Source organism: Parus major, chromosome 17, assembly GCF_001522545.3.
Source record: "Parus major isolate Abel chromosome 17, Parus_major1.1, whole genome shotgun sequence".
Classification (NCBI taxonomy): Eukaryota; Metazoa; Chordata; class Aves; order Passeriformes; family Paridae; genus Parus; species Parus major.
In genome coordinates this window covers 2,734,704-2,750,964 of record NC_031785.1, presented here as the reverse complement: position 1 = coordinate 2,750,964, position 16,261 = coordinate 2,734,704, and the positions used below count along the sequence as shown (strand labels likewise).

Genomic DNA, 16,261 nt, shown 5'->3' with positions numbered 1-16,261 from the left:
GCTTTAGAGCCCAGAGCGGGGAAGGCAGGGGGAGCAGGGAAGGAGGGAGCCGCGGGATCGAGGTACTGCTGCAGGGCTCACGCCTTTGATCTGGTGAGCAGACTCTGCCCTTCGGTTTGTTTAATTGTTTCACACTTGCTCTGGAAATAGTTTACAACAGGAAGCAGTGGGATAACAGCAGGGCTGGCATGGGATGGGATGAGCCTGGGGGCTGGTGGAGAGTACCCTGAGATGAGAGGCACAGATGACCACAGTGTCACCTCCTTCCCATTAACCCCTTGCCGACCCTCCTTCCTCTTCCTCTTTCCCAAGCTTTCAGCCAGAGGCCGGCAGCCATCCCTCCACGTCCTCATGTTTGGGAGTTGTAAAAGAGCCATCCAATACCCTCCAACAGCTCTTGGGGTAGACACAAGAGTCCAATGGGATTTAAGTACCCACATCCCTGGGAGAGCTGGTACCCCAAATTCTCCATGCTCTGAGTTCTTGCTCCCCACTTTTGCAAGCACTGCAGCCTTGCTGAGCAGGGCTGGCCCCCAAAACCCCATGAGGAAGCATCATTTTAAAGCCCCCTCACATGGGCTGTTCCCATCAGTGGTGTTGTGTAGGTACATCCCTGAGCACCCCCTACAGCCACGGCTCACAGAAGACACCCTCAAACACTGGATTAAGGGTTTCAGCCTGTCCTGGGCTCAGGGCTGAGGTGGATTTCAGGTGGGGCATTCCAGTTTGGTTTTCCAGGCTTGACTGGCATGGTGGCAGCTGGGGCAGGCATGGGGCTCTGGGGATGGGGCACAGGGACCCCCTGACACCTAACGGGACAGGTGCACACATCTGGGGGTTGTGGGGCTGCCCCTGGGCTTGGCTTCCCCGCTTCTCCCAGTGTTTGTTTATTTGTGGATGCGGCGCATGGGGCTGGCCAGGCTCTGCCTGGGAGTTCACGAGTTCACAGCACAAAACAAACAACATCCGACCCAGCTCTGTGCTCGCTGCCGGCACCTGCGGGGGAGCTGGGTGGGAAACGGCTCCGTGTACCTGTGCACACCTGAGTCATGGCAGGGCTCAGAAGGGGAACCCCACACTGCGCTTCCCTGCACCCAGGGGATGGTCAGCCCATGTTGGGTCCCCCGCTACAGCCACCCCATTCCTGTGTGTCCCGTGGTTTGTGTGCCCCAGGTCCTTGCACGGACACACCGTGGGTCAGGCTGGGCCTGGGGCCTCCTGTGGTCACTCCCGGGGGACAGTGGCCCCAGGGCTGTGCAGGGATGGGAGATGTACTGGGGAAACTGCAGGGACTGGAGGCTGTACTGGGGAAACTGTGCAGGGACTGGGGAAACTGTGCAGGGACTGGGCGCTGTACTGGGGAAACTGTGCAGGGACTGGGGGAGCTGTACTGGGGAAACTGCAGGAGCTGCACAGGGACCATGGAGAAGCTACACTGGGATTATGCAGGCTGTGCATGGTGGGGGCTGCAGCAGTCCTGGGGCGGGGGCTGAATTGGAGGTGTCCAGAGCTGCACTAGAGAAATGCAGGGCTGCTTGTGGGGGCTGCATGGAGGTGTCTAGAACTGTGCTGGGGCTCTGTAGTGGCTGCACGTGAGAGCTGTGCTGGAGCCGCACTGGGAATGGGGGGCTGCCCTGCGGAGTTTGGGGCACTGCAGGGGGAGGCTGCCCCGGGGATGTGCGGTGGCTGCACGGACAGAAGGAGCTGCACCCGCTGCATCCGTGCCTGCATGCGGGGGGCTGCACCGGCCGTGTCCGGTGGCCGCACGGAGGGACGCGGCTGCCCCGGGGGCTTCCCGTAGGGGCTGCGCGGACCCCCAGCCCCACTCGCGTCCCACTCCAGAACCCTCTGTGGCGGGCAGGGGGCTCCCAGCGGCGGCCCCCCGGGCTGGGCAGGGAGGAGCGTCTCGCCCGTCCCGTCCCATCCCCTCCCGTCCCGTGGCTCCCGGCCCGCCCCGCACCGGCCCGTCCCGCCCCCCGCCGCCCGGCCCGGCCCGCCGGGGCTGAGCAGCCGCGGGAGGCGCCGCGTTCGGAGTCGCTGCGCTCGGGCGCGCTGTGTTTGGGGCTCCCGGCGGGGCGGCGCGGACCCGCACAGGCACCGGCACCGGCTCGGCTCGGCTCGGCCGAGGCCCCGCGGATCTATGCGGCTGTGAGCGGCGGGAGCAGAGCGGGATGGAGCGGCTCCTGGCGCCCGGCCTCCTGGTGCTCCTGCTGCCCGCCCTGACGCGAGGTGAGGGCCGCCGCCACGGGCCCCGCACCGGCCGCCCCGCAGGAAGTTTGCCGGGAGCGAGGCCGGGCGCGGCGGGCACCGGAGCCCAGCGGGGCACGGCGGGCACCCGAACCCGGCGCCGTCGGGGGGTCCGGGCCGGGAGGTTCCCGTGGGAACCGGGACTCGGCGGGACCGGAGCGCGGCGCCCTCGGGGGGGTGCGGGGCTCGGGGTGCTCGCGGGAAACGGGGCTCGCTGCCGCGGGATGCGCCGGGACTGGGCTCGGCTCTTGCGGGAGAGCCGGAGGTCGTCGCTAGCGGGAGAACCGGGACCGGAACCGTGTTGGGAGAGCGGGGCTGAGCCCCGCGGGGGTGGCCGGAGCTCGGGGGAGCCGGGGCCGGACCGGAGCGGGGGAGCGCGGCTGAGCCCGCGGCGGGTTCGGGGCTGGTGCCCCGATGGAGGCGCTCGGGGCCACCGGGAGCCGGAGCTCGGTGTCCGGGGCTGCCGCGGGGAGCGGCGCTCGCTGCCGTCGGGGGGAGAGGAGCTCGGTGCCGGGGGAGCCGGGGCTCGGCCCGGCGGAGGGGCGCGCAGGGCGGCCGCGCTCCTGCTGGTGTTCTGCGAGAGCTTTTGACCGTTTTGCAAATTTTTCTCGGTTTCCTGTTTCTTGAAAGTCGGGGCCCCCCGGGGCCCCCCCTCCGGGGCGGATCCGAGTGCTTCGCCGCAAAGCGCTGCGCGACCGTCGGGGGCAGCGGCTCGGGGCACGGGAAAAGAGCGGCCCTAAAGGGGTGCGGGACGGAGTTGGGGGGCAGCCCATCCCCGGGGGTCGGGACCCTTCAGTGCCCCCCTGCCCCAGGACCGAGCTAGCAGCCCCCTCCGGAAAGCCCTGAGAGGATTTTGGGGAGCGAAGGCAGCGGTGCTGCTCCCACAGCAGGGCTGGGAGCCGTCGGGGGCGAAGTTTGCAGAAAGTTTTTCCCGGCCGGAGCGGTCCCCAGCAGCCCGCTGGTGCGGTCCCCAGCAGCCCAGTCCATCTGCCGTGGGACACAGAGCCCCAGCGGTGTCCCCGGGCTCGGCACCCCCGGGGCAGGATCCGGGCTGTGGCGGTGCGGAGCTGCAGCCGCTCAATGTGAAACTGCCCCGGCTGCACACGCGTGTCGCAGAACCAGTTACCGTGAAGAGCGAGCGGGCAGAGAAGGGGAAGAGCGAGCCGGGGTGGAAATCGGAAGCGATTCTGGTACTTTGAGCGAGTTGCTGTGGTAACTCTGCAGAATTTGGCTCTGAGGGCCAGACGATGAAACCTTTACTCATAGCAAGTTGTGACGGGCGACTCATTTCGTTACCGAGCTCATGGTAACTTATGGGCCCCAGGCTGGATGGTTTTTCCCAAATGGCATTTGTCAATCAAGGGCCTGATCTGGGGTTTCTCTCTGTCAGCCCTCCTGCTGGAGGAGCAGGCACAGCCTACCCTCAAACCCACCCTGGGTTTATTTTTAGGTGAGCCTCTCGGCGCAGGGGCCACACAGTCCCTGCCCCGTCCATCACCCTGCGGGTGAGAGCTGCCGGGTGCTGGACCCCACCTCACCAGGCTGTGCAGGCACAGGGAGTCTGGGGGTCTCAGCAAGCCTGTCCCCAGCCCAGGTGACACCGGGGGATGCAGTCCCCCTGCTGCCACCAGGGCCCTGAGCTGTGGCTAACGCTGTCCCTCTGTTTGCAGGTTTACGGTGCTCGCAGCTTGCTGAATCCTGCCTCAACGGGGGCAAGTGTGAAACTTTTCCCAACGGGACGGAGGTGTGCCAGTAAGTATGGAGCAGCCAGAGGATTTTCATCTCCCCCGACCAAAGTTATTGACATGCATGTTGACTTTGCTTTGAAGGCTCTGGATTTAATAGGGCAAGATGCGTTTTCTTTCCTTGAGTGGCAAGAATAACCTGCTTGTGTAGGAGTCACCGCGAGTTTGGCAGGATCAGGCTTTGTTCCTGGCTGGGTGGAAAAACATGGGCAAAGGGCCATGTTTTGCTGGTGTTAGCCTATGCAGACTGCCCTGCTGATGGAGCAGGAGGTAGGGCCAGCCCCCGGCGCTCCTTGGACCGTCGGGTGGGGAGGGAGGCTTTCTGTCTGTCTGTTTTCCAGCTACTCCCTCCTGGCCCCAGGGCATTGCCTTTTAGTCCCTTGCACACTAGGTGACCAGTACACCTCCAATAAACACTCGAGAGAAGTTCCATGGCATGGCTCTGGCTGCTGGAGCTGCCCCAGTGGTGTCCGTGGGCCGATGAGGCATCGCCAGGCGAGCAGGGCACCTCCTCCTGCAGCCCTGCCAGTGATGGTGCCAAGCTGTGGTCTGGCGTTCCTGGTGGGACCTGGCACCCAGGCCGGGGCTTTCTCCAAGCTGATTGTGGGGAAACGGATGTGTAAAGCGTTGGGACTCTTTGAAGGACCAACCGACCCACCGCAGCGATGGCCGATTCACTCCAGGCTCCCAGGGAACAATAACCAAGAGAAATGAATAAGACTCCAGCTCCCTTTTAAAAACTATTCCATAAAAGAAATGTGAATGGGCAAGGCTCTGTTTCCCGGCCAGATTTCCCCTCTGCCTGTTGAACATGGCCTGAACTGCGAGCAGGCGGGGAGACGTTCCCACCCACCCCAAATTTCCAAATAGGAAGTCCTCGGCGGAGGAACCTGAAGGCATTTCCAATCCCAACCTGTTGAATGGCAGTTTCCCTTGACAATGTGTGTTGCTTTTCTGCAAATCCGCCTGGGTGCCGTTACTCTGCCCAGTAGCCGGGCACCTCCCACCCCCTTCTCCAAGCTGAGCCCCCCAACCCTTTGGTGCAAATAAATCAGCAAATCAATCAGGCACATGAGCAATTTAATGGACAAAGGCTGGGTCCCTTTGTGAGGCACTAATGAATGCACGCCACTTTTTTTTGCACAGAAGCCCTTACCAACGCTTGACGCTCTAAATCTTGTTTTCTTTCATTCAAAGAGCGACAGCTGGGATTCGGTCGAAATTCGGCAGCTATTGTTAAGGGAGGCAGATTAATGCTGTGTGACTAATCATGTATGGCTTCCCAGAATGCCCAACCCTCCACCCCCTCCCCAACCTTACACCCCTCCTTTTCCTTGTGGTCATTCTTTCCTTTTTTTCTTAAGTCTCTGCAACTCCTGATTTACATTTCATGTGCAGATGGTGATGGAATCTAATTAGATCTGATGTGTGCGAGCTCTATTTGGAGAAGCCTCCAAAGTGGGCTCGGGGTGGGTTGGTTTTTAAGAGAAAAAGTTAACTTTAAAGAAGTTCTTGGTTGCTGGCTGTGAATAACCACTTCTCTCTTGGCTGCAGATGCTTTGGGAGTGTGTGTGAGTTATTTTTGCAGGAGCACAAGGTGTGTGCTCTGGGGGTGTTAAAACTCTTGTCCTCTGCAGGGCGATGGGGGCAGATATTGGAGGTACAGCCAGACTGAAGGAGGTGCAACTTCCCAAGTTACCTGATAGGAACTCGCAAAATCCTGTTTTTTCGCTTTGTTTGAATATCTCTTGACGAGGAGCTTTGCTTCCAAGCTTCTTAAACAAAGCAGAGCCAAGAGCACAAGATACCAGACGCAGAAAAGCTTGGCACTGCCCTTTGGCGCCTGCGTGAAATGCACCATTTTGGCTGCTGGCCACATCTCTGCTCGGCCTGGCACTTAACAAAGTTTGGCCATAAAGCCCCTTTGTGCTGCCCCCACAAATCCAATTAGAAAGTGGAGTGAAATAAATAGCGTACGAGGGGGACGCTGCTCCAGAGGACGAGTGTCCCGGGACAGAGCTGACTCTGATAACTCCAACCCCAGGTTATCAGCCCTGCTGCGGAAAGGGAACCACCGGTGCGAGACCAGGAGCTTTCTCTGCCTTTTATTATTTTACAGGGGTAGTTTGTAAAGCTCCAGGTGCCTTACCTTGCTTGTCCCTTTGCCAGGCGGTGCAGAGCACGCAGGGCTTTAATTGAATGGAGGGGATCAAGAATTGGATTGGAGGGATTGAGACAGAAGCGCCCTAATTAAGTTCCTTTGGAGCTGCTTTCCATCTTGGCAGGGTCATCCAGGTCTTTCAGCGCAGGAAGAGCAGCAGCAGTTCTGTGGGTCTTGCACAGACCCCAGCTGAAGGCTCTGGGTGTTTTTGCCCCAGATCTGGAGCTTTAAAAGGTACAGGCTGGAGTTGGTGGCTGCTGCGGGGCTTGGCGTGAGGTTCCGTGGTGCAGGGGAGCTGTGGCATTCCAGAAAAGGCACTTGCCTTGGACTAAGGCATTTTCCCAGACTAAATGAGAAGGTTTTTCCAAGAGGTTGTTTTTGACTTCTAGTGATAGCTCCTAATTAGACTGTTGGATAACCCTAGTTTTGACTGGCATCCCTGCAAATGAGCCGGGCTGATTTTAGCTCCCTGTGCCATGTGACATTTATTCCCAGGACCTCCCTTGCTCCGCTAGTTAAAAGCAGATGGCATTGAAAGAGGGCTGAGCTCCAGCCCTGCTCCACCAGCCTCTCACCATTAAAGCCAGAGGAACAGTGCCTGGGCTCTCCTCTTGCTCAGAGACGCAAAAGAGACGGTGGAGGGAAAGAATAAGTTAAATTAATCACTGGGATTGTGCAGCAAAGGGGGAAAAGTCGGTTTGCTAAAGTACTTCCTCTGTTTATGAATCAGCGCAGCGCCGTCGTTCAGCCAGGGCAGTGGCTCCTGAGCTGCTGCCCGGTGCCACCACCAGCTTCCACGGGCAGCGGGCCAGAAACACGGGAAGAAACATTCTGAGGGGGACCATGGCGGGAAGAGGTGATTATTTTAGCTCAAAACTCTTTCAGGAGACAACCAGGAAGGCAGAGGAGTGATGTGAGCCCCGCGAGTTTCTGTGCCCTTCAAGTTATTCAGCTGCTCAGTCATTGTTATCTCATTGTACAGGGCGGAAGTTTCCTTCTGGTTTGGTTTTTCTCATGTGCTTTAAACCAACGTTATTTCCATGAAATAATAACAAAGAAAAAATGCAGTCTCGGTGCTGGAGAGGAAGAGGGTGGAGTGTTGAACAATCAGCCAGAGGAAGCTCTTAAAGAAGTAGACGAGCAGTGATTCAGCCATGTTGAGAACTCTTGATGGCTCTTTCAAGTCTGATCTCATTCTCGGAAAGAACAAGGTGGAAATGGGTAAGAGGGGAGATTAAAAATACCAGAATGTCACCTGTTGTGGATTCCAGTGGAAGAGAAACTGAAGCCCAGCTGTTGAGGTCTTTGGGACAGCAGTGGGGGTTTCAGCTCTTGTCTGGAAGAGTCTGTTTGTATCTCTGCTCTCTGCAAGGTGTCTCGATGGTTTTCAGTTGTCTCGGGTGGTCTCACTCACTCCTGCTCTGTGTCCTTGGGATTTTATTGCTTGGGCTGAGTTTTGCTTGGTTTTTCTCATGGCTTGGACACTGTGGTGGCCAGAGGGTGTCCTGTGTGACGAGCATGGGGCATGTTTGAGAGGAGATATCTCTGTAGGTCCCTCAGCAGCACCCCCAGCTCAGAGATGAAGCAGGAGGGATGGGGGGATGCAGAGGGGATCAGGAACTCTCAGTGCTGTTCATCACCTCAGTTCAGCAGGGCTATTCCCCCACAGATATTCAGAATGGTTTGGGTCAGAAAGGGCCTTTCAAAGCCACCTGCAATGAGCAGGGGTATCTTCAATTTCCATGGTCTCATGGTGTGAAGCAGCACACGGGGCTCTGCTCCCTGGGGCTGGAGGTCACTCACTCCATGGTATTGGGGATGTTTTATTCCACTAAAATCTCTTTCACCTCAACACCTGACTGGCTGCCTCCCTTCCTGCTGGAAGCCACAACATGTCCATTTGTTCCAGCTGATCCCTCACACCTGGCCTCACCTCCCAGGCTCTTATGGTTTATTGTATGTAGCATGAGGGTGACACGTATAAGTCACTGCAAGACCAGGCTATTCACCAATTAAGGGCTCAGACAACATAATCAGGAGGCAGTTAGCAAGTTTTAAAATAACATTGTTTGGAAATTAACCTGCTTTTTCCAGGCCTGGAGGTGTGGTGACCCTCGTTTTGCTCATGTTGGTTGGTGTCCCAAGTGGTGGCGGCGTGTGTACATGAGTGGAATGTGAAATTTATAGAGCATCAGCGTGTTTAACGAGGGAGTAGCCCCAGGGTGCACTTAGGGAGAGCTGGTGAGCTCTGGATCTGGATGGAGACTTCTCTGTGGTTAGTGAGCTGCCAGGTGAAGGTTTTGCACCATGTGTTGGGGCTGCAGAGTGGAAGAGCCTCTGGGATATAACTTAAACCCCCCTGGGAAAGCTGACCTGCTGTGGGGTCTTGGTTGAGTTCTGTCTCCTTCCCAGTGGCCAGAAGGGTGTTCAGGGTGTCCTGCTCCACTCAGGGCTGTGTACATCCATCCTTGAGAACCTGCCAGGCTCCTTCTGCTGCCTGGGATGGGGCAGCACCGAGGGGCTCTTGGGCTGCTCACTCACCATTTCCCAAGCTGGGCTATTCCTGCAGCTCTGCTTTGTGTTCAGGGTTAGAAAGATCAGCAGTCTGCAGAAGTGAGAGCTTTTTGGATGATTTTGATGATTCCAGTTTCTTCCCAGATGGTGATTTCATGCCTGTGGCACGTGGTGCTGAGCCCCATGCCTGCAGGATGGTGCTGCATCCACCCATCCCAGCAGCTGTGCCCAAATCCCATCGGTCCCTGATGCTGCCTTGCTGCATGGTGCCCTCATGAGCCCGGATTTACTGCAGCCAGAGCTCTGGAATAAGGACAGGAACACTGGATTTTTGATTCTTGGGTGTCTGACTGTGGAGGCACCCAGGAGCAGAGAGGTGTGAGGGTCAGGCCCTGCTGACTGGATTTTATAGCAGAGCTCCTGTGTGTGATGTTGGGAAGTCTTTGCTGGTGCCAGTGACACCAGACCATGGCAGCTCCCCAGGACATTAAAGATGCTCACCTGGGAACTCCCCAGTGTTTAACACCTGGGTCTTGCTGGTGGAGCAGCTCAGTGCTGCTTCCAGCTGAACATCTGGCCAGCTGTGATGGTGCCTGCTCACACCTGGACACCCACATCTGGAGTCTGCCTTCCTCTCGTGCATGTCTGGTGGGTCAGGTCCTCTCCTGTCACCTCCTCGTGCTGGCAGGTCCCCCATGGGCAGGGGCTGTGGTACAGGATGGTGTTGGGGTTTCCACATATCTCAGTTCCTGGTGGTTAATAGGGTGATCATGGAACTGTGGAATAGTTTGGGTTGGAAAGGACCTTAAAGACCTTGTTCCACCCCCTGCCATGGGCAGGGACAGCTTCCACTAGCCCAGGTTGGTCCAAACCCTGTGCAGGCTGGCCTTGGACACTTTCAGGGATGGGGTAGCCACAGCTCCTCCTCCATCCCAATGATGCTGGAGGTTCCCATTGGTAAATGCAGTGCTTGGTGTGAGAGATGCAGGAATAAAAACCTCTCTGAGGTGTTTGGCTGAGCTATATAGGGAGCTCTGCCCCCAAAAAGAATATTTTCAATTGGAAGGAACCTACAATGATCATTGAGTTCCAGCTCATGCTTACTACCTCATGCAGCAGAATTTGTGCTGTGCTTAAAGCCAGCCATACCCAAAATCATTTCTGTTGGGAATCACTGAACACCCTGAGCTGGAAAGGACCCACAAGGATCATTGAGTGCAGCTCTTGGCCCTGCACAGAGCAAGCCCAAAATCCCAGCCTGTGCCCTGGGAGCAGGATGCTGGTGAGAAGCTTGGGGTGTGCCTCCCTCGCACAGCAGTAATTAATATCTGCTTTAAGCTCTCACCCATCACGTCCTCCCCTTCCCCCCATGGCAGCCTGGAGTTAATATTGGAAAAGCCAGTTAAACTGTTAATGTTTAGGCCATGGTTATTAGGCCCTTGCACATTTCCAGCAAAGGGAGCCGAGTCGCATTTTAATGGGAAACTTTCATGCTCAGTCAAGTTGCAAAAATTTATTTGCGCCGAAGTCATTTTCTTTTAACAAGTTTTCACCCTAATTCCCTTCCCCAAAACCTGAATTTAATGGTATTTATATGGGAAATGGATTTATTAAGTTTTAATGATGCTATAACGCTGCCCTTATTTTATAGAAGGGGCACCCTGCAGGCAAGTGGCCTGGTGGTGGTGGGCTGGCAGGGCTGGGTGCCACAGGGACACCCAGGGCAGGGCAGCCTGTTGCTTTGGCCTTGATTTAAAGTCCCCATGGCTGGGGGTGGCAGTGCCAGCTTTGCTTCTGATTTTTTGGGGGTTTTTTTTGGGTTTGTTTTTTTTTTGTTGTTATTTTTTCTGTTTTTTGCTTCTGTCTTTGCTTTTGTTTGCTTCTCCAACCCTCTGGGCTGTGCCCAGTCTCTTGTCAGGACTGAGTTTGGCATCCTGCTGCCAATTCCTGCTCATCCTTTGTGGAGTGATGTGGTGTGGTGTGGTGTGGTGTGGTGTGGTGTGGTGTGGTGTGGTGTGGTGTGGTGTGGTGTGGTGTGGTGTGGTGTGGTGTGGTGTGGTGTGATGCTCCCTGTGCCTGTCACACCTGTCCCCAGGAGGAGCACGGAGAGGAGCCTTTGGCACTGTGGCTTTTGGCTTTGTCAGCTGCTCTGTCCCATGTCAGCGGGGTGATGGGGACCCCAAGGATCCCTGCTGGCATCGCTGCCGGGGGTTGAGCATTTGTGAGCATCCTGTGGTTTATTTTAAGGAATTTTCTGCTGTCAATGAGCAGCCACGGAGGAGAGCATGTTCCCAGCACTCCCGCCCCACTGGAGCATCCCTGAGCAGGATGGGACCCTCCCAAAGGCACTCCTGGCTGGTTAAGCCATGGGATGGCTCCTCTGGAGCAGGTGGAGGAATGTGGCTGTCCCCTGGGAGCTTTGGGGCGGGCTGGGAGAGTGACCCCACGGAGGAGCAGCCCGGGAGGAGGGGGAGCTGTCCCCGGCCCCCAGCCCCTATTAAAATGTTAGACACAGACCTCCAAGTCAAAAGGCAGGGCGACAGACGGCCCTTTCACAGGGCCTGCTGCTCCCCACAAAAGGGGGGTTTCCAGGGGAGGGGGGCAGGAATGCGGGCTGCGGCCGGAGGGCACAGCCGTCACCATTGTCCCCTCTCCCTCGGCGAGGGCGTCATGTTGACACAGGGATTTCTGCCCGCAAAAGGTGTCGGAGGCAGAGGTTTCCCTCCCTCTCTCTTCGTTTCCTTGGTTAAACCCGGCAGCAGCAGAAATCCCGGGATACAGATCCCTGGAGCTGATACCCGTCTGCTCTCGGGTGTTTTACGTCCCTAAGCACATGGTTTCCAAATGGGCAAGAGTTTTGTGGCTAATCGCTGTTTTTTGGGAGTTTTGCTCACAAAGGGAGACCAGCAGCTCCATGGCTGTGAGGCTGAGATCCATCCCTGTCTGGCCATTGCCACCTTTCCCCACTCCTCATCCCACTGAAACATCCCCGGCAGGAATTTCTCTGGCTTTCGGTTGGCTTTGTGCCACGGGGCACCCGTGCGCTCTGCAAAACCCCCCTCTCCTCCTTGTTTATAAATATCAGGGCTAAATTTAGCTTGTTTAAACTTTTGGTGGCTGTTAGATCCTAATCATAGGTTTTAAATTCAGGATTAGACGAGTGGGATGGTGGGGTCACGAGTGGGAGTTTTCCATATTTGGCTCTGGGGCAAAGCAGTGTTTAGCCAGAAGTTGGTTTGAGGGGGAAAGGGGAAAAAAGAAGGAGTCCATCATCACTTAGTGAGATGGTGACACTGGGGCTGTGTGTGTGCCAGAGCTCTGAGAGCACAACAGAGTGAATTCAACCTGCCTGGGCAGCAAGGGCTGGGTCCAGAGCAAGTGCTGGGTCCAGAGCAAGTGCTGGGTCCAGCAGTTACCCCAAAAGGGATGGGGAGGGAAGAGTGACCTCAGGCACCAGCAATGCTGGGCTGGCAGGCAGCCTGTGCAGGTAGAAATTCCATATTTCCCCCAAATTCTGACTTTCTTCTGCTGGCTTAAGGAATAAAACATTTTTAGAGGGCAGAAGCAGGGAGCAGTTGCAGGGAGTGTTCTCAGGTGCCACAGGGGCTGGGTGCCATTCCAGTGTCTGATGGGCACTGTGGGGGTTTTGGGGGACCTGCCCCAGGAAAGTCACACAGGTGGGTGATGGGACCATGTGCCAGCCTCAGCCCAGGCTGTGTTCCCTGGGGATTCCTCTGCTGGAAGCACATCCTTTGTGGTCACCCCATAAATGGGCTCCTGCAAGAGAAGGAGCAGGGGCCAGGGTGAGCAGAGTGAGCTCGGCTCCCACAAACAATGGGGCTGTGCAGCTTTCCACCGGCAGAGGATATAAAAAACATCGACTGGGGAAAACAAATATTTCATAGCAGCCATTGTTGAGGGTGGGAATGAGGCGAGTTTTGTCTTGGGCTCTTCCTTCGACATCTTTCATGTTTGTTGTGAATGAAGCTCCATTGAAAGGCAGCTCCTTCCCAGGTAGCCAGTTACCACCCCTGAATAGCCCGGCCACTCTGCTTAGTAATGGGATTATATTGTTTTTCATTACAATGGGAACTTTGATTCCCAAACTGTCCTGACTAATGTCTGCTTAAAAAACAAAGCCATTTTTTTTCCTTCATAGAAGGAGCAGGGCTCTAGCATGTTTTTTCCCCACTCCTGTCCACCAGTATATCCAGCTTTGGGAATTCCTTTAGTTTCTCTCCAGATGAAAGTCTGGATTTTAAAATCTCAATTAGATGACTTGGGCTAGGTCAAAAATGAAATGGAACAAGAAAAAAAACAACAAAAAAACACATCAAAGACTTGGGATTGCAGTTTGCTTTTTTAATTAAACAAGAATGGAGATCTGCTCTTGCTTTATTAACCTGATGTCACTTGGAGTAACCTGCTGCTTTGCCAACCACCTCCCTGTGTGAAACTCTGCTTTTTTCCCAGGCTGGTGTCCCAGAGTGTTTAATAAACCAGGATGAGACTTCTTAAAAAACCACCACTTAGGTCTTGTGCTGGGTTTTGGTCCTGGGAGCTCCGTCGTGGCTGTGAGGTTTCTGTGGGGCTGTGCAGGTGCTGGGGGAGCTTTGGGGTGCATCACCCAGCTGGGGTGCCCCACATGGGTGAGGGCAGCTGGGTGGCTCTGCCTTCATGCCCTGGCTGTCCTGGGAGCTGTGATGAAGCCTTGGGTTTCTTGAAAGCCACACGTGCCAGGAGCTGCTGAGCAAAGCTGCAGGTGAGGTCTGGTGAGCCTGGCTGTGCCCACTGCCAGAGGGGGCTCAAGCAGCCCCCCAGCCCCTGGCTGCCAAGGAACAGGGAGCATCCACAGCCCCATGTGCTCCAGGGAGCTCAGGGCAGCATCCAAAAGTAGTGCTCGTCTCCCTGCATGCATTTCCCTTCTCTGTGCTCCTGGTGATGCTAGGCGAGCAGGACAGGGCAGAGAGCAGGGTCCTGAGCTCTGATTCCCCAGCAGGATCGTTTTCCAGACCTCCCTGCCTTCCTCTGGCTCCAGAGTGTGCTCCTGCGTCAGCAGGATGTTTCCAAGGCAGGAGACCGCAAAAGGCACCTGTTGCTCCATGCATCACAGGAGGGATCCTTGGGGAGGCAGTGGAAAGAGAATGAACAGAGTAAGATGGAGTAAGAAGCAGGTTTCTTCTCTCAGGGACATGGAGACATATCCCCAAGCACTGGCCTTTCCTCTGGTCACACTGGAGCCAGGGTTCCCTGGGCTGGCAGTGAGCAAACGTGTCTTAGGGGGAAGGGTGTAAATGCAGGAGAAAGCTGGGCTGCTGCTCGCAGGCTGTGCCAGGCAGGGAGCCACCGGCACAACTGGAAAGGTGACTCTTGTGTGTGGCTGCCTGATGGAAAGCAGGCTCCCTGCTGCCTGGGCTGTGCAGCTGCTGGGGTGCAGGGGAAGGTGTGGGGCTGTGGTTCCCGTTGGCAGCCCGAGGATGACGGTTACCCCGAGAGGTGTGGGGTACGGTAGGGCCGTGTCACCGCTTGTGCCACCTGCAGTGGCTCTGGGCTGTTGTGCAGCTAAAGGAGGCTCTGCTGCGGGTTGTTTCTCCTTCCCTCAGCTGTTGCCAGCAAACATGTGAAATCTGAGTGTCCTGCTCACATTCAGCACTTGCTTTGCTCCGTGGGGTCCCAGCCACGCTAGCACGGCCACCTCCAGGTCACGCAGCACATTTGCTGCTGAATGGGGCTCTGGGGGTGTGAAGTCCCTCGGGGGGACCCTCTGCACCTCTCAAGGTCACAGTTGTGGTCCTGAACCTTCTCTGTGCTGGGGTGGCTCTGCCTGAGACTCAGGCTCGTCTGAGGTGGCTGTTCCGAGCCACAGGTGCCACGTACAGAGCAGGGAATGGCATCCCCCAGCCCAGCCTGTCGGAGTGGGGCCTCTCCCCATGGTGAGAGACCCTACACCCAGCACCAGGGAGTGTCCTGGTCCTGTTAGTCTCAAGTGCCCCCAAAACGGTGCTGAAGACCTGAGCCTGCTCTGCTCAGCTTTCCCACGCTGCTCATACCTTGGGGAAAACAAGCACGGCCCTTTGTGCTTCCAGCAGCTGAGGGTGAGGAAGAGGTTAGGTGATAGCAGAGCAGATAAGAGGCAGCCTGGATGTGGGGCCAGAATGGGGCTCCCCACCAGCCCCCTGTCCCTTCCTGCAGTGTGGGGCTGCCCCCTAAACCTCCCCCCCTCCATAGGGTGGGCATGAGGGACGGCCTGTGCACGTGCTCCAGTTTACACCTGCTTTCCACTTTGCTTGTTGGGATTTTGGTACATTTTAATCCCAGAGTGGTTTTACCTCCAGTCCTGCCACGGTCTCGGGGTCCCCTGGGAGGACACACCGCAGGCAGGCAGGAGAGCAGAGGGTGCTGTGAGCTGAGGGGTGCTGCAGGTGAGCCCCCAGGTGCAGGACAGCCCCTGTGCAGCCAACACCTCTGAGCCACACCCTGCCCCGGGCTGTGCTTGTGCAGGGCTGGACATCCCCAGTCTGAACAAAGCCCCCGTGCCGCCGTGCGGGCCCGGGTGTCATCTGTGCCGGCCGTGGCAGATGGCAGCTTAGTGCAGAAAGGAAAACATTAGCCTTGGGTCAGAGGTCGCAGAAACATCTGCCTCGGGATGCTTTCAGTGCCCGCATTGCTGCGGAGGGACAAAACCTGTTGCTGGTGGGTTGGAGGAAAAGCCTTGAGCGCCCTGAGCAGAGACAGTGAACAAAGGGCTGGCAGCACCAGAGCCACATGGGGGGCACCCACAGCTGAAACCACAGGCTGGGGGGGCTGGGACGGGCACCCCAGCTCTGCCAGCACGGCTGCTGGGGCCAGAGGTGCTGGAGGCTGCGGCAGCCCAGCAAGCAGAGGTGCAGAGCTGAGGCAGCAGCGTGGCAGCGGCACTCCTTGGCTCTGATACTCCTGCAGCTCATTGATGCTTTTGGTTATCTGATCTGCTGAGCTCTCCTGGAGCCTTGCTGGAATAGCTGCAGCGTTGTAACTCCTTAAGGATGTGCAGCAGACACAACAAATGCACGTGCCCGTGCTGAGCAGATCCAGATTTGGCCCAGGCTTGGTGCTGGGAGCAGAGTGGGAATTTGGGGCCGCTGTTGCTGTTCCCAGGCTGTCCCCAGGGACTGCTGTCTGACCTTGGACAAGGCCTTCTCCATCACCCTTCACACTGGCCATGAATCATGCAGATTTATGGGCCGGCAGCTCAGTGCATTATTAATCGTGTCCCCCTTCACCACAGTTTGCACTCGGATGCTCATTGCGAGGGGAAAGACACATCCCAGCCTGGTGCTGTGGGAATTCAGCTCCCAGCCTCTGCCTGACCCCCGGAAACAAAAAAAGCCACGGGGATGGCCGGCAGCCCCAGACAGCAGGGTGTGAATCAGTGTGCTCACCCCTGCAAGGAGCACCCTCATCCACAGGGGTGGGGACTGGCTCCTGCCCCTGCCCTGCCTGCTCCCTTGGTGGGACACACCCCAGAAGTGCAGAGTTGTGAGAATGGCTGCTGGGAGAGGGAGCAGTGTGTGTTAGAGCAGGGCTTGGCCACCACTGGGATGGGGATGGGGAT

The 16,261-nt window shown here is 57.0% G+C and overlaps 1 protein-coding gene across 2 annotated transcripts in view; it reads left to right on the top strand.

Annotated features, from left to right (window-relative positions):
- The first annotated feature begins 2,022 nt into the window (after positions 1 to 2,022).
- NOTCH1 (notch receptor 1) overlaps positions 2,023 to 16,261 on the top strand; it is a 42,939-nt gene continuing 28,700 nt past the window's right edge. Inside the window, exons 1-2 of one of the 2 annotated variants that reach the window (XM_015645129.3) lie at positions 2,023 to 2,229; positions 3,918 to 3,999. In XM_015645129.3, coding sequence (XP_015500615.1) covers positions 2,172 to 2,229; positions 3,918 to 3,999 — 140 coding nt within the window. In that variant the 5' untranslated portion in view covers positions 2,023 to 2,171. The remainder of the gene's footprint in view (positions 2,230 to 3,917; positions 4,000 to 16,261) is intronic. The other variant, XM_015645128.3, reaches the window with a different exon arrangement.